The 24,884-nt window shown below is 40.7% G+C and overlaps 1 protein-coding gene across 2 annotated transcripts in view; it reads left to right on the top strand.

Moving 5' to 3' along the window:
- The first annotated feature begins 1,552 nt into the window (after positions 1-1,552).
- The window catches only part of TRPC6 (transient receptor potential cation channel subfamily C member 6), an 87,217-nt gene continuing 63,885 nt past the window's right edge, over positions 1,553-24,884 (top strand). For both annotated transcript variants that reach the window (XM_033053225.1, XM_033053224.1), the window contains exon 1: positions 1,553-1,705. In XM_033053225.1, the coding sequence (XP_032909116.1) occupies positions 1,563-1,705 (143 nt within the window). In that variant the 5' untranslated portion in view covers positions 1,553-1,562. The remainder of the gene's footprint in view (positions 1,706-24,884) is intronic.

Here is a 24,884-nt window from a genome sequence, read left to right as displayed (position 1 = left end):
AGAGGACAAAAGAAATTTCAGAAATTTGACAGCAGGTGTTTCTGCACCTCCTCTAAAGACTGCGCAAATGAGCTGCAGGTCTCTTAACACACCTCCTCCTCTGGCAGTTTCAGTAGGTGAGACCAGCCCCAGTGGCCCAGGCAGGCACTGAAACCATGGTGTGGCTAGGGCTGGCTGCTGGAGAGCAGGGCAGTGTCAGCCTGCTTTGCAAGCCACTGTACGGGAGCTTGCCCAGTTATTTTCTCAGCACATCACTAAATCAGGGGAAGGTGTGCATGCCTAGAGAACACGGGGCTGTGTGCTACTCCAGCACAAACACTGGCAAGAATTCAGTATGTGAACACGCCCAGAAATGAGGGAGTGATTTTATTCGGATGCATGAATGTTTTAACTATACATTAACAACATTTAATTCTAAATATCCCCTTATGAAATAGTAAGTACTATGTTAGTGTGAAAGATACCTAAAGGTCAGATGCTAATTATTCAATGCAATATTCAGTATTCAGTGCATTTTTCTTAGAAAAGTTTGTTATTATTCATTTGCAAATTATCATCAAAGTGCTACCAGTGAAGTAGAACTAAGAAATACAAGTGGAGTGAGTTTTGCTTAAGGGTTATTACTGCAAAAAATACTGTTTTGTTTTGGGTTTTTTACTATGATATTTTGCCCCTGCTCTTAACTGAAACTATTAGAGGTGATTATAAACTGGCTCTTCTCTGGAAAAGGTGAACAGCGTTTGTAAGAGGATGTTTCAGAGGTGAAAGAAAGAGGCAAAGAGCCTGAAAAGGGAGTAGAATTTCCAAGGGAATTTTCCAGCGTATGGGGAAGATTGAAAGTTACAGATTTTCTGGGTGTACCGAATTACCATTCATTTTCACTGATGCTCTTCCTCGGTCACTTACACGAGGACACAAGTGCAGCGCAGGCTGTGCCACCAAGCCACAGCAAATCCAAGCAGGAGTTGTGTTGCCCAGCCGCGGGGAGCCCCCGCCAGCCGCGCCGCCGGTCCTGCCGAATTCCCAGGGGAGCGCTCGGCGGGATTCACTCAGAGCGCCGCGGGCCGTGCCGCGGGAGAAGTGGCGGAAGCCGGCCCGGTCCCGGTCCCGGTCCCGGTCCCGGCCAGCCGGCCGGTGGGACATGGCCCCAGCCCGGGACACGGCTCGGCGGGGCCGGGGCGCTGCGGGCGGCGGCGAGGGAGGCGCGCAGGGGGCACCGAAGCCCCAGGGGAGGCGAGCGGAGCCCGCCGCCCTCCCTCCCACCTCCCGCCCCTTCCCTCCGGCCGGGGACAGCCGCGCCGGCTGACGCGCCGCAAACTTTGCTGCCCCCGCTCCGAGCTGCGCCTCGCCTGCGGCGGGCGGCTCCGGCTGCCGGCGCCCCTCTCTGCCAGAGCCCCTCGTTGCCGGGAGCCTCTCGCTGCCAGAGCCCCTCGCTACCAGAGCCCCTCGCTGCCGGCGCCCCTCGCTGCCGGGGCAGAGCCCAGCGCCGTGCCGAGCGCCGCTGCCGCCGCGCCCCGCGGGAGCCGCTGCGCCGCCCCGCACGCAGCTCGGAGCGGGACAGCATGAGCCAGGCGCAGCCCTACGCCCCGCGCAAGGGCAGCTCCCCGGCGCCGGGGGCCCGGCGGAACGACAGCCAGGACTACCTGCTGCTGGACGCGGAGCTGTGCGAGGAGAGCGCCCTGCCGCCCTACGCCTTCTACCCCGTGTGAGTCCCGCCGGGCGCAGCGGGGGAGGCGGTGCGGGACGGGCGCGGGGCCGGGAGCGCTGGCGGGCACCGCCCGGGGACCTGCCACCTTCCCTCGGCCTCTCCGGGGGTAGCTGTGCTCGGAAAGGTGGAGGAGCAGCCTCCGCACCGCCGTGCCCGGGCTGGCAGGTCTCCTCTGAGCAGACCGTGGTGCCTTCCCGCGGGCAGGGAGGCGAAGGGTGGCTTGGGCTCTGCTGTGGAGAGCAGGGCAAGAGACGCCGGGTGTATATAAAACTGATGGTGTGCAATGGGTTTAATGTAATTACAGAAATTTTAACTCCTGTGATCGGTTGCTCCCAACGAGAGAGTGCACACTGCAGGTGTGTGCATAAAACCATCCTCCTTTTATTGCAAAATAATTGCAAAAACCCCCATTCTCCTATCATTATTTTTGTCAAAGCCACGTAGCCTCGTGTAATTTCATTACGAGTCTTGGCAGGTAGTTATCATTTAAAGCAGAGTGCAAGAACATATGCAATAAAAGCTGAATTACGCAAACATAAATTATAAGGGTTCCAGGAATCACAACTTAATGTTCACGTCGATTGGCGTTCAGTGGTGACAGTGTCCCTTTGGTTATGTGCTGTCAGCATGACTACTGTAATTACCACTTGTTAATGCTTCTGAGGAGAAGCTATCCAACAGAGGGAGAAAATGGGTATTAAGCAAAGCAAGATGAGTCCTAAAACCTCAGATGATCGCCAGAGGATGTGTACTTTCTTTTGTACAAATTATGTTTTATTGCTTAACTGGTAAATTCCAGTTATCAGTCTCTCCTAATATTTGCTGTTTTATCTGTGAGCCACCTACCAGCCACTTGACAACTACCTGGATATAAGAAAGGAATAATAGCAGTGAAACTGGGAACACTTAGAGTCTTTGAATATTTATCAACTCCACTAAGAACAACCAGAGTTTTCAAAATTTACTGCTGTATTGCTATTCTTGAGTGTCTTTGTGGATCACTAATTCAGTATGCTCATGTAGCTGTAATAGCATACATTACTGCACATTGGACTTAAGCTCCGTCTCAAAATACATGAATGCATCTATCTAATGAATCCATTCAGAAAAAAACAGCCTTATGATATTTAGTTCAGATTGGTTCTCACTAGTGGACTAAAGCTTTGAACTAATAGGGCAATTCTGAAGTTCTTTTGCCACCTACTCTTTCAGAATGGTTGTGCAGCTGTGAGAGGATAGATCTTGCATAAGTGCTTAAAATCATGTCTTCAAACAAAATCTGCAAGTCTGTGGGGTGCTGATAATTTCCCTTCAAGAGTGAAATGAAAAAACTGCCTGTGCTAGCAGCTCTTGGTCCAGCACACTCCCAGTGTGGAGACTGCCTCTCATCACCTCACCTGAGGGAAGCCTGCGTCCTAATCAAGTTGCTTTGTAGAACTAGGGTAGCACTAACCACAGGAAGTTATCAAGGGCTCGTTTTTGACGTGCACGTGAGGCATGGAGAAGTTGTTCTTTGGGATTTCTCTGGATGTGGAAAGGAATCACTTCACAGAGATCTGTAGGTAATGCCTACACGTGGACACTGCCAGGATTCCTTGGCTGGCAGGAGTGAATGCCAGTGAGTGAATAGGCTCCTCCAGGGTGTGGTGATTACCAAGCATGGTTTTGAACTTTTCTGCCTAACTTCCACCTATGTCTCATTTCAGGTACATTTTGCAGATACATTTCAGCCAAAAGTCATTAGTTTTGCTAGAGGCCTTCATATGACCAAGAATTTAATAAATAATAAACTGGGCCATGTGTAGCTTATATAGCTTACTCTTTATTATCTCCATGCAGTCAGAATACTTTTCTCTACTTTTGTTTTTTAATCCTCAAATTAGTATATCCTGATGTTATTATGGTGATTGATGGAGAACAGTAATACAGAGTACAGCTGATGTCCAAAAAAAGCTGAGTTTTAGCTCCTTTTAAACATACTGAGGGTACAGTTACTGGTGTAGTACGGCATGTGACTATTACTTGTAAAGTAGCTTGATAGTAAGGAATAGTTTTTCTCAAATGGTGATTTAGTGCTAATGCTGATGGTACTGTGTATGTTGTTTGCAGAACATGCTTTTCATGTGTTGTTTTGGGGCTGCCGTTAAGTGCCGTGGTTTCTGGATACTGATAAAAACCCAAACCATTTACAGAGACCTATTTCCTGTATTTTAGCTCCTCTTTCTGGAGAACAGCTTTATTGTATCCAACGTAGCTGCTGCCTTTATTGCAAAAAAGATTTCAAGAAGGTACCTTGAGCTCATCAGCTGTGCCAAGTAGGGTCACACAGTCTTTTGGTAGTGGATGGAAGGCTTTTATTTTTATATGTAGTATGATGCAAAACAAAATTTGAGTGGATTTTTGTGTTGAAAAATCCTGCTTTTCTTTTGAATTCGGAACCTTAAGCAGGAACCCCAAAATTCTGGAAATCTGTAGAATTTGTAAATAAATTATTTCCTAAAGAGGAGGCTATTTTTTAAGACTTAAGACTTTTAAGATGTGTTAGAAGTTATATGCAAGTAAACGTTTTCTTTCTAGTAGTGCTCTTCCATCTAGTCATTGAGTCTTGCCCCTTATACATCAAGAAATACATTACAATATCCATGTCAGAAGACTGACTTCTGGAATGCAAAAATGTGCCTATGTTGGGATTTGTCCCTCCTGTGCAAGTATTGCATTGGCAAAGAGCCCAGTTTTGAGGTTTAAAACAGGATGGAAAGTGCATTTTAATGTCTAACTCCAAATCTGAATGCTGATATGCAGTAGGATTTGGAAGTGATAGCATTTGTATGTAAACTTCCCTGCTGAAAAAATGTTAGTGATGGACAGATTGTCAGTGTACTGAGCTAGTGAGAAGACACTAATTCAGTCAGACATCTGGTTATACTGCTTATTTATACTTTGCAATATTTTGCTCTGTGAACAATAAATGTTTTCTTATAGATGTGAGGAGGGATAATTGTGTATTAAAATGTCAGTTATAAAGTAAATGAGGCATGCAAATTATCAGATGAAAATGGGGGAAATGGGGGGATGTGCATATCTGCCTTGAGACAAAGACTATTCCTCAACTTTTGCAGTTTTCCATCTAAGTGTTTCTCAAAATTACCTAACCTACTGCATACTTAAAAACCTATTCTTTGTTAAATAACATGTTTAATGATTTCTTTCCTGTCTACAATAAAATGGTTTCTGCCACTGACATAATGTAATTTTTATCTCTAGTCTCAACTGTCTTGCTTGAAATGACCTGTAAAATTATTTTCCAGACTCTTCATTAGACATAATCTCTTCAGGGAGTACTGTACAATGTGGCAGCTGTGTTTCAGATTGTCAGCCTCTTTGATGAGATGCTTTGTCTTCTGAAAATATGTTGCAATAGTCTTGTTGAGATCAAAAAGGTAGAAGAGTTGGTGTGGAGGGGGGTAATTTCCTTTTATAGCCTCGTGTATGGAGCAAATACACAAATCATCATGTGATTTAGTTTTGAAGAGTCTACTTCATACTGGGCACTAGGGGAAAAAAACCATATCTGAATCTCTCATATTCTGGGTGACTAAATGTAGTCCCTGAGACCTTGAGTAAAAGGATAAGAACATTGTTTTCAAGCCCCAGAAAATCCAACCTTTAGTTCACTCTGTGTATCCTGCAAGTAGGTAGAAGAGAATGCTTCACAACATCACACATATCTTTATTTATTTCATATTAGGTGGGCTTTTCCCCCCACATGTGTTCATTTTTGATAAAGGCTTGTGGGATTTCTAGTGTTTAGTTGTTAGGCACTCTAGCGTTTGCTGTGTACACTCACTAATTTGACTGTGAACTTCTTTGGTCAGCTACAATACCCAAACAGTTTCCTATGCTAATACTTCATAATCATTTTGCTTGAGCCATTGCAATATATCTGCAAGTTTATTTATACCCTAAGTCTCATGTAGTCACCAAACAAATGAAAGTCACCTCCCTGGGGGATGTAATTTTATAAAACTGGAAGATTTCCATAAAAATAAAAGTAATTTGTTACATTTTCATGAGGAAGGTGGAGTAGTGATTCAGAAATATGTGGGATGTATATGGCATACTTTTCAATGTAACTGTTATTAACCAGCATGCTGTTTGTCAAACACTTTCCCAGCAGCATTTGCCACTACAGAGGCTGAAGGTTATAATTGGCTGCTTGAAGAATTCCTGCCAATATTGGTATCCCCAAATAAAGGCAGCTTGGCGTGGCGGGTCTGCGTCATCAAGGCTGTGTTAGACTTTCCAACTCTGCAAATATGATCAAAAGAAAAGTTTGGCAGTTAAGCTGGATTTGTCAAATTCTTTGTAACTTGGTTCCATACCTCAGCCTGTTGGCAGTGTGAGGCAATGCCTTAGCAGAGAGCCTTAAACTTGAAGTGCACAGGTTTGTGCACTTACCTGAGAGTGTAGCCACCTGCACACAGAGTCTGCTCAACAGGAGGCTTAAAGGATTTGTGTTGACAAGCAGTATTTAAATACAAGTTTTGATAATTAAATGTGGACAAAAAGTGTAATGGTAATTAAATGACAGGCAGTGTTCTCTGGAATGGATTAACATTTTTGTCTTGAAGTTAGAATGGTTATTATTTGTTTAGCACTGACATACACAATCAAGTATACTGGTTTTAATGAAATAAAACGTATGGAATATAATGTGAAGATGACTGACTAAGATCTGGACTTATTTTCTATATCCATTCCTGTACAACTACACTTTTTCCTACCAATAGTGCATTTTTTAGCACAACTCTGTTGTAACCTCCAGTCTGATATATTTGAATAAATTTTTGTGAATATTAAAAAAAAAAAAAAGAAGCATGCTTTAGAATTAAGAATAAAATATGAGATTTACTACAAGAACCCCAAGTAAGTGAAATAATGGCATATCAAGTATTGCCATTTTTAGGTGTGTTCTCAAAGCTGTGTGGGAAGTGGAAAACTTGTTTTCTGGAGGAGTTGAATGTAGTTCCCTTTTGTTAAAAAAAATTAAAAATTGCTCATATGAATAAAATATCAGTATTGTGGTTGTGAGCTTAGATGATGCCAGCTCAGAAGAGCATGACTGGAGTTCATTTTGGTCTTAGAACTTCATTAAACCCTGGATTCGATGTCAGTATTTACAGTACAGTAATTTCACAACTATAAGGCGCACCCTTTCAACTAAAATTTTCCCTCCAACCCGGAAGTGCGCCATATAGTCCAGTGTGCCTTATCTGCTGTACAAAGTTGCGAAATTTGCCAAACCGGAAGTGTGAGCTGTGAGCCGTGGGGGGAGCTGGCAGTGCCACGGCAGCCGGGTGAAGGCGGGCCAGGAGGCCCGCAGCACCGGCCCTCCTGGGTCCAGGCAGTCCCGGGGGCCCATGGCTGCCAGGTGAAGGCGGGCCCGGTGGCTCGCGGCACCGCCCCTGCCGGGTACAGGTGGAACCGGGGGCCAATGGCTACCGGGTTGAGGCAGGGCCTCGCCCAGCAACCCCGCGGAGGGAGCTGGGGGCGGAGCCGTGCTGCAAAAAAAAAAGTGCGCCCTATAGTCCGGTACGCCATATGGTCGTGAAATTACTGTAATGTCATGACCATAAGGTGCACCAGATTATAAGGCACACCTCCTGGAGTCGGCAAATTTTGCAACTTTGTAGATCATACAAGGCGCACCGGACTATAATGCGCACTTTCTTTTGCCGCGAAGATCCGCGCTGCACGCTACAAAGTGACTAATTAGGAACGGAATCCCGCGATTGTGGAGTTTACTGGCAGATGCTCAATTTGCAAACATTTTTCACAGATTAGTGTAGCCTTTAAACGCAACCCCAAGCGCCCTCCCTATGCATGGGGCCTGGCACTCCCACCCGCCCCTGGCTGGCGAGGCAGTGCTCGAGGCGGCTGCGGCTCGCGGCTGCCGTGGTTCAGGGTGGCCACGGCTCACATCTCGGGGTTGCTGCGGTTCAGGGTGGCTTGGGGCCATCTGCGGCTCAGGGCGGCGCGGTGCTGCCTTCTCCCTCTCTCCCTGTGCGGCTGCTGCTGGCCGGGGGCTGCCCGGTCCTGCCCACCCCGCGTGGCTCCTACTGGCTGCGGCCGTCCACTCCCGCCCCACCGCGTGGCTTGGCAGTCCTGTGGCGCCGCCCCCTCTCACAGCTTGGCTCGCAGCTTGCACTTCTGGGTTGGCAAATTTTGCAACTTTGTACATTATATAAGGTGCACCGGACTATAAGGCACACTTTGGGTTCGGACCAAAATTTTAGTCAAAAGAGTGCACCTTAGAGTCGTGAAATTACTGTACCTTAGTGAAGGGATCAAATAAGTGAGGATATTAAAAAAAATATTTAGCATCTATGAGGCCTTTCATGCAGGTAGGAAGAAGGATCATGAACCAAAGGATCATGGTTGATCTCTAGAAAACAGAATACAAACCACAAGGTCTGGTGCTGCTGCAGCACTAACAGTTTTACAGTATTCAGACTAGAGAATTTTCATAAAGCTTTGTGCTGTGTGACAAAATCATAGAAGGGTTTGGGCTGGGGGAGACCTTAAAGATCTCTAATCCCAACACCCCTGCCATGGGCGAGGATGCCACCCATTAGATCAGCTTGCTCAGAGCTCCATCCAACCTGACCTTGGACACCTCCAGGCATGGGGCATCCACGACATCTCTGGGCAACCTGTGCCAGTTGTCTCTCAATACCCTCTGAGTAAAGAATTTTTTTCTAACAGCTAATCAAATCTCTCCTGTTTTAGTTTAAAGCCATTCCCTCTTGTCCTGTCACTGTCTGTACATGTCACATCAGCTTAACTAGCAAATAGGTGAGTGCCCAGTGAAGGGATGCATTCAGAGCTGGTCTGTTGTCTCCTGTCATTTTCTGTCAGCACTGGTATTAGTTCAGAGGAACACCTGGTTGTGCTGATTTTCCTCCTGGCCCAGCCTGGGTTTCTCCTGTTGTGCACATTGATTTACTTTAGGACTGATGAGTGCTTAGCAGCTTTTCAAGGGGAAGATTCCCTTATCTTTGAGGGGTAATTTATGTTTTCCTTCTGTAAGATGTTTGCCTACCATCAACATGTTTCAGATTTTCTGGTTATGTTTCCCCCCCTTATTTGGAACAGACTGATAAACTTAGTTAGTGCTACTCTGTGTACATGTCTTAGGCCTGCCAAGGAGTAACAGTCCACAATTCTATAAGAATTGTTCCTAAGCAACTGTTTTTCATGACAGAAAATTATAAACCAATTTTCCTTTCTGCTTTTCAATGCAGTAATTGATTTTCTGTACTAACTTTAATTCTACCATGCTAATCTTTAGTTATATGTTTTTCCTCCTTAAGATAACGTAAAATTACTTTCAATTTTCAAGTCTTATAAAAAATTCTTAATGAAAGAAACATGTACTAGGAATTTCTAGTTTATTATCTACATTTGCTAAGGTTGTATTGTACATGAGTTGAAGTTATGTTTCTTTGGGTGTTTTTCCATCTGAATTTATTAATTTATAGTTAATTCCAGTGCAACTGCAATGATCCAAGTATATTACGTACAAAAAGCTTTTGAAATGGTAATTGAAAGGTTAGAGAGCTTTATTTGGGGATATGTGGGAGAGGAGTTCTTGCAAGTTACATGTGTGCTGTACTAGCGGTGCTGATTCAAAGAGAAACCCTGTGCTGTGAGAGCTCTCAAGCTTCTCTTGGCCCTGAAGCATAAATCTGAACGCCAGAGGATCTGCCTGTGCCGTGCCCACTGCTTGTCCTTTGCTTTCCTCTGGCCTGGGGGAGCACACAGAATGGGATGGTTGCTCAGAGGGTTCAGGCTCTGCCAAGGATCATCTTGCTCCACTGCTGAGTGGATTACCTAGTTATCCTGACAAATCAGATGCAAAAGGCAGACTATGGGAAGGCAGCAGTGACTCTTCCTCTCTGCAGATTGTGTATTCCTCTCCCTTTAAGAGCAAGTTTCCTATTAATTACTCAGGACAAGTTTTTGAAGACTGCTGCTCTTGTGAGTCTTAAGAGTGAATCTTACGGGTCTCAAGTGAGTCTTAGAATAGTACTTCTCTCCATACAAGATACAAATTTGTTTTCTCTCTTTTAAGTGTAGAAATCTGAGCTAAAATACTGAAGCAACCCTTGATAAAAATACAATTGAAGTTCAGTAGCACTTACAAGATGTAGCTAATATGACTTCATTTTCAAGTAGTAGGCATGGGATGAAACTTTTCAAGGACACTGGATTTTTTGCATGGCCTCTCCTTGTGAGATGCTCTCACTTCAGGATCTTAAAAACTAAACCACACGATATCAAAAGCTCTGGAAAACTTGGGCTGTAATCTGTATTACTGCTCAAGTCCCTTGGATGTCAGTGAGGCTGGGAATCTGTCACAACCTCTTGCTGCCCAGGGAAGGCTAAGGAGTTGCAACAACATAGCAGGTATGTTGGAGGAAAAATAGCAATATCAGGAACTGACATCTAAGCAACAGATAAAACAATCAAAAATTAGGAGGGGAGAGGGACTTAAGTTTCTGAAGACACAGTTTAGATTGTTTGAAACATTTTAAAACACTTCTAACAGAAGAGTCAGCAATAACAGTATATCCAGGCCTATGGAATGAAATGCTGAATATGGTACAAAGCTGAAGAAGTTAATGCTCCATACTTTTCTTCAGAAAAGAATTTTAGAGGTTGAAGTCAGGAAGCTATTTAATCATTTAGCAACGTCTGATGTGAGCACATTTGTAGGTAAACAGCAAATGATGTGATAGTGACATTTCAGAACTTCTTTGTATGATAAAAAAATAATGATCTTACCTAACAAGTTGATATATAAAATATACACTGGGATTTCTTACCCCACAGCCACTTCTGTCCTAAAATCAGCAACAGCATTTAATGCATAAAAGGAAGAGAAACTTAAAAAAATAATCTAGACAGGGATTTACAGGGGCTAATACCTCTCATTTTACATAACTGTCTGAGGATCTTTCATGACCTGAGGTTTCTATGTTACTGATTTTGCATCAAATCTAAAAAAATAGCAGAAATTTTCCTAGAGATCATTGATAATCCCTTACAGGGAAAGAATATGCTTTGTGGTTTAACTAGCTTTGTGCAGGACATGGATCAATGAAGAAGGTGCTGGTAGCCACACTTCTGGGTATCTGTGTGCCTTTTTCAAACTGTCTATGACAAGAATTCTGACTGCATGCAGCTCTTGATACCTCCAGAGGGCCAGAAAAGGCATGGAAGTACACATTGAGGAGGAGGGGAAATGCACTCACTGCAGGGGCATGTGGTCCAGTTCGTGTATGTGTTTAGAGACCTGAGGACAGTTTTGGGGAATCAGAATTACATGACTCATTCAACTGCAAAGTGTATTTTTTTGAGTGAGATGTAATTTCTGAATAATTTCTGTGTCTAGAATAAATCCTTTTGAATCTATCAGTATTATATTGGCAGAGGGAGAATGTTGCCCTGGATATGAATTTCCAACCAGACAGCCCCTCAATGGTGGCTCTGTACAGCTGGGTGGTCTTTGTTGTAAGAAATATAGAACAGGATTGGTAGCGCTGAATGTGTCTGGAAATGGAAGTGTGTCCATGTGTGCAAGCTCACACCCAGACTCAGCAGCAGGCTGCTGCTTGTAAGGGACATGAGGTGGCTCTTTTTGCATGTGATACAGGCTTGGGATCCTGCCTCTGTGCCTGCTGGGCTTGTACTGCTCTGCTCTGTCATGACAGCAAGCAGTCAAGATCATTCCAGCTGTATCATGTTGCACTGCCTGTTCAGGTAAGCACAGCTGTTTGTTATGCTCCTTGGGCTGGTTCTCGTGTTCCTGTAATCGTAGCATTTGTCCTGAGTATAGGCAGTGGGTCATCAGTGGAATATGTTCAGGTATACTAACAGGTGTCACTGTCTTGGCTAAAGAGTCAGTGATTGATAGGATCACCTTACCTCTCACTCTGCTTGGTAACCCCTGAGCCCAAGACTAAGACAAAAGGTAGAAAAAACCAAGAAAGCATCTAGTACTGCTTTATATTCTAGAAAGTACTAGTTCTGTGCATATAAGAGGTGGTGAATATGAATTATGACTGCTAAATACAAAAAAACGGCAAGATGCTAAAAATGATGTAACTGGAGGGGATGTTTATAAAAGGAATTGAAAAAGTTATGGATGTACAAAATAAGACTTTTTTTCCCACCTGTCTCGTCATCAATTAACGTCTTCCTAAAAAAATCAAGGTGATTTCCAGAAAGCAGCAAAGACAGATGAAGCTGCTGTGTATTCTCATGCAAAGGAATGGGACATTGCTGAGTGAAGGGAGGAGGATGGTAAAACTATTTTCATGACACTTTTCATGGGCAGCATCTAGAGAAATATGTTGACTAGACTAACTTTATATCCCAGACATTACTGCTGCATGAGGGTATACTCTCTGCTCCTCACACTTTTGCACTTACTGCTGCTCCAGAGAGTACATAGGAGGATCATGAGGAAAAAAAATCGAATTTCTAAGTAAATAAAAATTGTAAGTAAAACTCTGAAAGTGCATGTTTTGTCTTTTGGGTTTATTTACTTCCCCTTCACTTCCTCTGGGATGTCACCTTTTATGCTTGGCAAAAAAAAGAACAATTTCATTTTTCCAACGGAGAATATAAATGAAGACTGTGTTCCCATTTTCCCAAGTCCTATGTAAAAATGAAAACTGAGTACGTCTGAAACTTCTGTTCATGTGGAATGTTATTTGTTTTGTATCTGTTTTCATGGTTTAAAATATATTTTCATTCTTTTTTTCCAAATAAGTCTCGACAGCACTGTTCTCAGAAGTATTCTCCATTGGCTTTTTGATCAAAAGTGTTTCAATATGGCTGGAATAAGAATGTTTGCATGTGGCTTGTTGAAGCCACCATAAATCATACATGGATTGACTCAATATTAACTGCTTTTGAATCCCCCCCAGGGATGGCAGTTCCAGCTCTCTGCCGAACTCTTTCGCTCTCTGCTTACGTGACTTGACTCCCTCGGCAGTGCTCAGAGTGTATCTGCTTGCTGGTGTTCAGCTCATGGTGTTCTCTCAAGAGACCAGCCCAGGCAAAGCAATTGTGACCAAAACTACAGTTCTGCCTCCCTTCAGTAGGAAAATGCAGCTAATTGTGCTGTGGCACTGATGCAAAGTTGTGCGTTTCAGATCAGTTACACAGCAACCCTACAAATGCTTTCTTCTCCTCTACAATATGGAAGTTTGGATTCACGTAACTTTAATTTTAATGTATTTGGTTAAAATCTGGTAAGTGAAGTTAGGCAATAACACAAGCAAGAAGAATTCCTGATGAAAGTTTTTGATTTTTTTTCACCACCAAATAAATGAAAAGGCCACTTTGATTCTTATTTCTCCTGGTGTCCTTTATTTCTCCAGCAGGAGAGTTTTCTTCCGTCCCAACAAACTGCTCTTGTGTGGGTCTTAACTCCACTAGTGACTATGCAATTTCATGCTAAAAATGCTGTACATTGTTATTCTGCTTTGATTCACTGGATTATCTAGAAGTTAGAGTCACCATTCTTTATCACTTGACACTATTTAACTAAAGAAAGTTTTAATTAAATTGCAGTTCTCTGGAGCATGTTACAAACCCAGTATAATTTGATAATAAGTAGGATTGCATAAGAACTGATTTTGACTGGGATTTACCATTGTACACGAAGGTCAGTGCTCCACATTCTTTCAGTTTGAATCAATACATCAGTTTGAATGAACACCCCTTAGGAAAATTTCTCATTTCTATGTTTTACCATAGTGAACTATTTAGCAGTGAGGTTAATTTATGGGTTGTCAAAGACCAAGTTGCAAGACCAGTTTCAGCTCAGGAAGAAAGAAATTTCAATCCACAACAGCTACCTGCCAGAAAAACATCAGCAAGGTGGAACTGTTCTTGTGTCTCTTCCTTATGTTTTTAACTTGAAGATAGAGGTCTCAATGTTTTCTCTGTATATTTTGAAACTTTATTTTACCCTGTGAAACCAAACTTCTTGATTTCATTTTAGCTATAATACCTTTGTCAAGTGATTGGAAAATCCTCCCTGCTCTATTATTATTACCTAACTGGAGAGAACAACAGGTAATGACATGTCATGTCACTAACTAGATCATGGATTTCTTATAGTCTGTGGGATCAAAGGCAGCATGGTTTTCAGTGGAGGCCAGGGCCTATTAATCTCTTCTGAGTGACAATTTTTGCAAATGTCACATATTCTGCAAAATATTCTACAATTATGAAGTAGCAGTAGCTTTTAAATGTTTCATTCTATGCCTTTGATCTATCAAATCTGATCAGAGCTCTTTTTTAACTTGTACTGTGTGCTACAATCACCATTACATCTCAGATCTGAGAAAGCCAAATGATTTTTTCCTGCTGGAATTGTGTGTGTGACATGCCACCAATTCTGTTTTCTCTAAAAGTGCCACTGAGGTTGTGATGCCAAGTACTTAATTTGGGCATAACAGGGGACAATAAACATCATAGTTTCTTTATTCTTACAAGGCAATTAATTTGAATAACAATAATTACAGGTATTAGCAGTAAACCAAAGTAATGACTTTTTTTTTCCTTTTTATTTTACATTCTTTTCTCTTTTATGTAAGCACACATTGAAATGCTAAGATCTTCTGCAGGAGCTCTTCTTCGTCTTGAAGCTATATTGCTGCAATTTTTATTGTGTGTATATTAAGGTAAATTTAATGATATTGCATATATTCTTTAATTAGAAGTATGTCACATTTACATGATGAAAATGGCTTATTCCTAGCATAGATGCAGGAAGAGTATTGGTAGGATTAATTATTTTCCCACAAAAAAAGCTGTTATAAAAAGATGATCTCCTGGACATTAACGTTATAACTTGTGCAAATCTTTATTTTATCTAAGAAGCAAAAGTTTGCTTGGATCTAGTGTTCTCTCTGAAGGTGTTAAAGTTAGTGTCAGCCTTTCACCACTGAGTTACAAATGCAGTTTCTCAGTGAAATTTTAATTTCGTAGAAATATGTGGTCAGACCTAGACTCATTAGGTGATGGACACATTTTATTGTATACAGAATTTAATGGAAGAACAAATGATAAGCATAATAAGTTCCTGAATCAGTCAAATGTGACTGCTGGAATAATCTTACTCATTACCTTTTCTCAGTTGTATTTGCCATATTATTGCATATCTGTGTTACCTGAAACACAATTATCTCCTAGGTTAGTTACTGTCTTTAGTATAATTATACTCTCTTCTGATTTTTTTTTTGCAAAGCAGAGTCAACTTGCTGTTCCTTTTTCCTCAGCTGCCAAGCAGAAAATGAACATGCTGCTCCTGCAGAAGGAAGTTGCTCTGTCACTAAACCCTGCTCACTCATCCAATTCCAATAGATCTTCCTATTACTCTTTTCTATTCAGATGTTTAAAAGATCTTTACTACTCTTTTTCGTGTACTCTGAGTAGTCCTGAGGTTGTTGGTTGTAATATTCCTAATCAGTTGTTTACATGGCTTTCATTTCACATCCAGTCCCTTTTATCCTCTATTGCATGCAGTCATGAATTATTTTAGTTCTACTGCAGTCATGAGACATATATTCAGCATGGAGGATCCATTATGTTAAAATCTGTATTTTTTTCTCCCATCCTTATTTTATTGGCAGTTTTCCCATGACAGGTCAAGATTAGGAGAGATACACAAAGGAGAATATATTGAAAGATATTATATTTATGAAAAGGAATAGCATCTGTAATAAAAAAAGAATATGCCCTAATAATATTTCACCATGAAAAATTCTGAATGTAGGGACTCTACCTAGGAATTTGAGGAGATCTCAGGATTGTTATATTTCATATTTGCAGCTTTCCTCAGATTTTGGGTACATTTGATATTAGTAGTTAGATTTACAAGAAATAAATACAGACTAAATAGATCTTCTGAGGCTAAAATAAATACTAAATTTTTGATTACAACCCAGAAGGTGCCTAATCTGATTAAAGCATAATTTATTCCTGTGTTGGACTGCTAGTTCAGTGCTGACTGGAGGGTATGTTGATCTGCCATAGCTCTGTTACAGACTCACTTGTTTAGTGTCATTCACTGTAGGCTTTGTGGTTATACCGTGTAGGTGTGCTTCCCCTCATTTAATTAACAATTTTTAATTTTTTCCCCACTGTTTTCTATCTTTACTTGCATTGCACTGGAAATATTGGAGTAATCTTAGTTACCATGTTGTTTCCTGTCTAGGTTTTGTACTTCACAACTTGATGGGGTTTTGTTGCAAACTCTCTGCTACAGGGGATAAGAACAATTCTGCTGAGGGTCTTGTGCAGGTTTTTCTTAAAGGATGCCCAGTAGTCTTGGTTTAGAACAAGTAATAAAAATGTGACTAGATAAAATTAACAAAGCTTTGTAAAAATAAAGTGAAAGTGATGTATTTAGACTTGCTACCTTTAGCAGCATCTCTCTGACCAAGTAGCAGAGGAAGCAGCTACCTGAAGAGCTGTCTTTTTAAGGTGTTCTACATTGCTTTTATCATTCTTTTTCTAATCATCTCCAGGTCTCCTGTTCAAGATTATTTTTGTGTTTCTCTGACCTTTTTTTTGCTGATATTATGCTCTGTTTCCTGGAACTACAACTGTAAAATAAACTGTTCTAAAGGTAGTGGTGAAAATTGTGTCTGACTCATGCCAGAAGTAATTCATACCTCTAGAAGAACAGGGGAGAGGACTAAAACAAGACCTGGTGAATTTGGTCTAAATTCTGTTCAGTGTTTCACCTTGTGCTTGAATCCCCCCATGCAGTTCCTGGATTGCTGTATTGCTGTATTGGATTTAGATACATTCAGCGTCTAGGATGAGCTCTCTTATCTCTACTATGTGATAAATGTTTGTTTTCCTTCCTTTTATAGCTGTATATGTAACATATGCACATGGTCATGCACCTTCCCTTTATTCCCTTTTTTCCCTTTTTTCCTTTTTTTCTCTTTTTTCCCTTTTTTCCCTTTTTTCCCTTTTTTGAAAATAGATGGCATTACACGGAATTTGAAGGAAATCATCCTGTTTCATTAAATGATCAAAGTAGCTCTTGACAATACCAGCACAAGCTTGTGTTGTTATCCTGTCACTATATCGTTGTGTTCCTCCTCATCTACTGGAAATTCTGTGAGTGGATGGTCTCTGGTTATCTTGCATGATATGAATTGTGTAAAGGCAGTCAGGAGCTCCTTCTCCCTCCCCATCACCCCTAAGGGGCCTTGCATCTTCTGAGCTAAGGGAATGCATGGCACTGTTGGCTGGATATCCTTCAGCAGGCTTACCCAAAGATGCAGAGAGGGTCAGGGAGAAGATAGGACCATGTCTCCGTCCCACAGGTACATAAAAGAGCTGGCTGAAGTAGCCAGCCTTGTGGGGTGCGCTTTGAGTGCACAGAACTGTTTTATCTGGTTTTGTGTTTGGGGATGGAAGATCCCAGACCGGGCAAGCAGTGTTACCAGAAGCTGCTGCTCCTTCTGAGGCTGTCTCTGGGCTTAGGGGCTCCATTCAAGTAGAATAGTTATTAGCTTATGACTGGGAATGCTTGAAAGAATCATTGTTAGTAGCTTAAAAATGAGAAGACTACAAGGCACTTGATAGCTATTAGTTTGTTGTGACTAATTGGATTCTCTGTGCTTAAATTGCAGTTCTGTAAGCTTCTGGATTAATCTGTACACAAAAGGTATGTAGGGAGCAGAGGAAGTAATATGAAAATGTAAATTATCTAAGCCTGTCCATAAATGTATATTCAGCCTTAAGACCCCTCCAATTCAGAAAGCACTTTACCATGTGATTAAGTCTCAATGATTTTAAGACAACTAAAGTGAAAAGCAACAAGCTTCTTTTATGAACTTGGACTTAATTACATAAAAGGAAGTGGAAAAAACCCACTCTAATACTTTACTATTCTTTTACTGCTACAAAAATTTTTTTTCTAGTTTCACATATGTAGTATATTCATTTTACTAGCCATAAAAAAAAATAGACCTTTAAATATACTGAACCGATTAATTTAATTTTCCTAGTGTGCATATTGTATCACATTGCTGAGCATGATTCTGGTATTCTGTGCTTTGAAATTTAAAAAAAATATTTTTATGGTTTATAACATTTGGAAGCAATACATTAAATTTTCACTAGTATTTAATTGAATATTAATGAGTCATTTAATAGAGTTGATAATAATATGAGTGAGAAATTTTGAAAGGCATAAAAATTTAGTTCTGGTGTTTAACAGTGTTTATATTATTTAATAGAAAGATGGTAGGCATGGAAGCATTATAATTTTATTGAGCTGATCTGTTTCTGTGTGTGAATTTTATAAAGCATGTTATAAGGCATTAATGCACTTGTCGGTTTTGCAGATTTAAAGGGGTTAAAAACACAAATCATTTTGCATAAATGAAGATTGACAGATGCTTTGGCATAGATGAGCAGTAGGACTTTTATCTCCTAAGAGGTTTTATTGACTGTAAAGTATTAGAATAAGAATTAATTTAACACTGATGCTTTCTTCTTGCTACCTGAGATAATTTAAACATGTCAGCACTGAGTAGTGTTGTTTACTCACAGTACAGTCAGTGCAGAGAATCAGGGTATTTCATGTTTCTTGAAGAGCAAGAAATTGAGAATAAGAGCTGCTGACTACAGAGTAAATGATCAGCCACTGAACTAATTTTGAAGAGCAAATCGCAGAACTTATACACTAAAACCTGGATATATCTGAGAAAGTCTTCAGAAACAGAGTGTATCTTTAGACAAATTATTCAAGTATCTACCGACAGCACTTCAGATATTCTTACAGATGACAGTCCAGATGGGAGAACAAGTGCTGTAGTTGTATAGTTCTCCTGCAGCAGCCTTGAAATTTGGAAGTTTTAGCTTAGTTTATCCATCTCACATCTCTGCAGTTTGTTTACTGAAGGTGAACTGCATTTGACTTGGTATTGCTGGACTTATGTAACACTTTCATTTCTAGTTACACAAGTTGTGCTCTGTTTCCTGCACTTCTCCAGATAATTATTGGTTGGCTTTTCCTTGTGCAGCCTGAAGGGGTGTGCAAATTCTCGATTACCTGGATGCCTTATATTCTTACTGATTAAACTGCCTTTTGTGTGTGTCTTGTGAGGGGTGCTGTGTTTTGATTTTAGAACCTTAAAAATTTGCATTTTTAGTAGTTAAATGGATGACTGGATATTTTCTAATTTGCAAAACTACAAAAAATAACTTTGCTGTCATCCACTTTCTTTCATGACAGTTCAGGCCTCTTTATGTTTATCTTTGGAGTTCCTATAATTTACAAAAACAATTCTTTGAAATCATGGTACAGATGATGTCATAAATTCCATGAAGTGAGACACAGATAAATATAATGGGGAAAATGGGGCATTTATGCGTGTCAACATAACTGAGAAAAGATGAGCGGTTTTGTAACAGCTTGCACTGTCTGGAGATCACCCTTATTTTTGGCATTGACTGTGGAAAGAGAGCAGTGTTTGTGCAAAGTTTATATAGATGGACAACACTGAGATATATATTATAGTATAGATATATATTGTAGACTAACTTATTATGAACTTCAAAAAGCCATTTTTTCATACATACAAAGCCCTCCAAATAGTAAATTTATTATAAGATTATGGAGATTAATTTTTCTGGTTATGAATGTTCATAGTGTAACACCACTTACAGAATGAGCAACCTACTGCACGGGCAACCATAACTACTGTGAAAATAAATGCCTTTGATTATTTGTATCTGACACTGGATTTAAAAGATCTCTGTGACTTTGAAATGAATTTCCTAATGTGAGCTTCAAGGTTTGATAAAGTTGCCTATGTATGATTGTGGCAGAATGTTTTTATGTGCATTCTGTCAAAATTTATCCTGCTGAAAAAGTACTAGTCTGTCACCACTATATTATACTGCTGACTGTGTTTAGCTATATTTTTCCAGTTACAAGTGTAATAACTTCAAGGAGAGTTAATAGTGACCTTCAAGCCTGAAAAACACTAAAACATTCTCAATTTTAAAGTTACATCTCAAGATATATATTACACTTTCAGGCTGAGAGCTTTCATTTGGACTTCTATACTGTGAGTTGATCTAATTTTGATTTTGGTACTTTCTGAACCAGATGGAGGTCATGATTTGTTTTTCTGCGATAGGTGAAAGTTTCCAGTTTGGGGCAAATGATACTCTAACATCCATATTCTAGGGCAAGTTTAGGGAAGCATATTATTAACTATACTTTTTAAACTCTAAAATTTAAATTATCAAAATTCCTGTTTAGAGGCTGAAGGCATCATGGCACTTGACACAATAATTCACAATAGAAAGGCTCTGTAGCATATTCTCTTGTGGGTATTGAAATGTCAAAGGGTTGTGTAGATCACCAGTTGGAGTCCTTAAAATTTAGAAGCCCTTCAAGCTTGAGCATCCTGGAAATTTATGAAATATGATTGGTATATAATAAGCTACATTTCAGTCAGATGCTCAGAGGAAGAATTAGAAGTCTGTCTCTTAAAATGAAATTTCATGTTTGTAGAGTTGATTCAAAATATGTTATAAAAGGAATATGGAATATATTAAAATAATTTTCTCAAAGCCTATCAGAAGTTTTCAGTTCTAAAGGCAAACACTCTTTACCATTTCGGTTTTTAATAGCTCTATCAGATAAGGGTGATATTTTTTGACTAATGAATGGTAGATGTACCAGCCCCACTTTAAGAACAGAATACAAAGTTCTAGACAGAAAATCGAAGAAAAGAATAATAAGACAAAATGAAACGCAGCACATTGCCAGCTACTGCATGATTAATTGTATATTAATAAGAAGGACAATAAGAGTTAAAGTACCAGGACTCAATAATGGTTGATACAATGTCATATAGGAGTTTATTTTTAAGTTAGGAAATACTGTTGTCATTGAAGAAATTGCTATGGTGGAAGGAAATAAGGGGTTGAATTCTGGTTTCCAAATGTTTAACTCCTACAGTTTTTCATATCTAACTCCTTGCCTAGTTCCAGGAAATAGTTTTTTCTTTTGTCTTTGAAGCATTATGTATCTTCCAGATTAAGAAGAAGCAGTCCAGTTTCTTCAATTTTTTCTCAAGCGCTCTTTTCTTGACTTTGAATAATTTATTGCCACACATCGCACCTTGCTGGTGATGATTTGGTCCATATTCAGTCACTTGTGACATAGTTGCCTCTCAGATACAGTTCCTGTTTCTTATGTTTCCCTGCTTACAAAATATACTTATTTATTAATTTTCTGTGTTGAAAGGCAGGATACCTTTATAATGATGGATAATGAAATGCAGTTTTCTATGGTATTAAACTGATCATAGAGTCACCAAATCATAGAACAGTGTGGACTGAGATGAACCTTTTAAGGTAATTTTGACTAAACCCCTCCTCAGAGTAGGTCCAACTAGTTCATGTTGCACATGGTATTGTTCAGATGAGTTTGAACACTTTCAGTCTCCAGCAGTAGAGAACTCACAAATTATTTTGTCAGTCTGTGCTACGGGGGAGCATTTTTTCTTTAAACCAAATCTGAATTTCCTGTGTTACAACTTCTGCTTCTTGTCCTTACTCTGAGATGAGTCTGGCTCGGTGTTCAGTTATCGTCATATCTTTCCGTCAGGTCTTTATAGAAAACAGTAGGATCTTTATCTCAGTTTTCTTTCCTTCGAGATGGCTAAGAACAGTTTCCTCAATCTCTTCTTTCATTTCTTGAGCTCCAGCACCCTTGAGCATTTGCTGGACTTGCCCTGTTATGTCCATGTCTTACTTTTGTCATGTGAATCCACAACTGGATGCAGTACTACAGATGTGCCCAACAGAGTCTCAGCACTGCCCAGTAAAGGGTAAGGATGACTTCTCTTGATCAGCTGGTAGCCCTGTTAATGATTGATTATGTAATGGTTGATTGTCCTTGCCAAAAGGACATGTTGCTGAGTCTTCTTAGCCTTGAGAAGATTTACCTTCAGATCTTTTGTGGAGCTCTGCATACATTCTCCAGTTGTTCTCCAGCTTGTTGCATTGGTTTGATCAGTCTTGGACATAGATTTTAGAATTGCCTTTGCTGAAGTTTTTAATGTTACATTTTGCCCACTTCTGTGGTCTACCCTTTGAACAGCAGCCCTACCTTCCAGTGTGTCGATGCTACCACAATCTTCCCAAAGATGTGCTCTACCTTGTTGTCCATGTCACACATTAAACACTAAACACTAGTTTTGTTCCAGGAGGGATGCCCTGGTTACCAGCTGTGGCTGGGCTTTGCAGTGCTTATTGCTACCCTTTGCAAAAGCCCAAATGCCCTGGGAATTTTGTGCTCGTTATCCTGTCCCTCTCCAAACCATACTCTCCAATTGAAGGTCAGCGATGTCATTGCTCTAGTTCAGTGTAGAAAGCCCAACATCTTGTCATGGTAGGAAGTCCAATTGTCAGATGTGGTTTGCTGTTTAGTAAATTGATGCTACCTATTCCTCGTTATCATTCATGTGTGGGAAATGTCTTCGGGGAGAATTTACCACAGATTTCCTGAGATACTGAGATTGGGCTGATTCACCTACAGCTGTGCACAGGTTACCTCTGAGGAAGCCCATTTTTGAAAATGGGTGCTACATTTGCCTGTTTCTGGGCATCAAGAATCAGGAATTTTCTCAATTGCTGGAACCTTTGAATGATAGTAGGTGACAATCTTGCAATGGTATTGGCAGGGTTCCTCGGCAACTTTGCATGTATCTGATGTGATTAGTTCTACTTATGTATATCCAATTGGCCCAATTTAATCTTCTGGTAATGTAGATAATGCTTTACTCCCCTGCACTCTGATAGTTGGCTCACAGACCTGGTAAACTTTGCTCCTCAGACTTACTAATTCCTTTAGGTTCACTGCCAAATTGAGTAATGGACCTTCTATTCAACCTTCCTTTTTTACTATTTAGTTTCTTTAAAAGCCTTCAGAGTTGCTTTTCATTTCCTTTGCTAATTGTAGCTTTACCCAGACTTTGGTTTACCTAGCTCCATCCCTATGTGGTCGAACAGTATCTTTGTATTGAATCAAATAGTTCCCTCCCTCTTCCACCATCCTGTGCTTCCCCTTTACACCTGTGCTCAGTCAGGACATTGTTGTCCATCCATGCTGGCCTCCTACAATACTTTTTTGGTGTATCATGAAGTATTTTCATACTTTTGAGAAGGGTGTCCTGAAAAGCAACAAGTCCTCCTTGTCTTTTTACCTTCCCACAGGATACTGCCGGGGGGCTTTCGAAACAAGGTCATGTTTGCTCTCCTGAAGTCCAAGGCTCTTAATTCTGTTGTTTGTGTTGCTGCCGTGTTTCAGGATTTTGAACTGTACAACCTCACAGTTCTTGATGACAAGGCTGTATCTTCTATCAATTGTATCATGCACCAATTTTTAGTTTGTGAGTAACAAGTTGGAAAGTTCCCTGTCCTTCTTCTTGCCTAATCCATATACAGCTATGCAAACAATTCCCATCACAGTTTAAGAATTGAGAGTGTTTCTGGACCTGTTTCCAAGTGTTCATTTTCATGCAGCCACTCTGTTCTCAACAGTGAGAGAGTTTACTGGAACTGAGCACAGTGGCTGGAGTGAAACATTCATTTTAACCAGCGCTGAGGATTAGCCTCGCAGGCCTGCTGTGCAAACAGTTCAATAAACTTGTGAAAAACACTGTCCCAGCTAGTGCCAATTATGAGAACATGTTTCTTTGTTCTGTAAAAGACTTTCAATAGCTTGAAAAAGGGGATAGATACAGAACAAATGATAGAGAAATTTAAGTGTGTATCTGTATGTGCTCCCCCAAGCCCTCAGCCAGTCCCGACCTGGCAAAGTTTAAAATAGAGAGTTCATTGATAGTAAGAGACAAGTGGTCTGTCTTGACATCCCCCCCATACTGGTTTTCCATGCTCTAAAATTTGCTTCCTGCTGATTCTAGAAGGAAAGCCTGAAGGAGTAGCTGATGATCTTTGATTAAACCGGCCTGTTCACACTTCCAAAGCCCTGCACCTGACACATACGCTGGAAGCTTCTGGGATTGCAGTGTCCTTTCCCCATTTCCATCTTCTCCACCACCCTCCTTTCTCTATTTGGCTTTATAAAAAAGGATCGCTCTTATGCAGGTTGGGAGGGAACCACATAACTCTCCAGTTTTTTCAAAGCAGAGTTTGGACTTAATAAGTAAATCTTCTGTGACAGTTTAATTTAGCTGCGTATTATAGCCACAATGCAACCATTGAAAAGAATCTTCTCTGACAATACACTGGAAGGCAGTATATTTATAGTTATACAATGAGGTGTAAATGTGTTTTCAAATATTTTTAATAAAATGAAAATGTGTCATAGGAGCAAAAAGGAGAAATGGGCTAGAGCAACGCTTATGAATTTATTGTATTATAGTATTTAATTGAAAAGTTACAGTGTATGGGGTTTTTTTTAATGTTTTAATTTTTTTTTTAACTTTTGGAGTGTTTCTAGTGGATGTTTTACTTCCATGAACTCCTCTATATGGCATTTCTTATCGATTTATTGAAACTAATTATGAAGGTTTTGCAATTGTAGTGGTGGAATTTAAATCTGTGTATTGATGTAATTCTACAGTGATGGGCATCTCCTTCTGGATGGAGATGTCATGACTTGCACTGAACTGGAGCTCTTAGCCAGGACAGGTCAAACCTGGCTCCTGCAGAATCCCCATCTCATCAGCAGTCAGTGCTGATGGAGACACTGGGTGGTAGCTGGGTGCTGTGGGTTGAGTCTCTGCTGGCTCACGTTTACTCCAGTGCTTCAGTCAGTTGTTTCTCATTATCCCAGCGTGATGGGACACCACAGGAGTCCTATGGGACCAATAGCTTCAGTTTCTTGCCAGCATGGTGGCTGTAGGCTGTTTTGTGGAGCGCAAGTTCACAGAATAACAGAATATACTGAGTTGGAAGGGGCCCACAAGGATCACTGAGTCCAACTCCTGACCTTGCACAGCACCATCCCTAAGAGTCAGATCCTGTGCCTGAGAGCATTGTCCAAACACTTCCTGAACTCTGCCAGGCTGGTGCCGTGAGC

Source organism: Catharus ustulatus, chromosome 2 (assembly GCF_009819885.2).
Source record: "Catharus ustulatus isolate bCatUst1 chromosome 2, bCatUst1.pri.v2, whole genome shotgun sequence".
Lineage (NCBI taxonomy): Eukaryota > Metazoa > Chordata > Aves > Passeriformes > Turdidae > Catharus > Catharus ustulatus.
The sequence above is the reverse complement of the archived record's forward strand: the minus strand, read 5'-3'. Positions and strand labels throughout refer to the sequence as shown.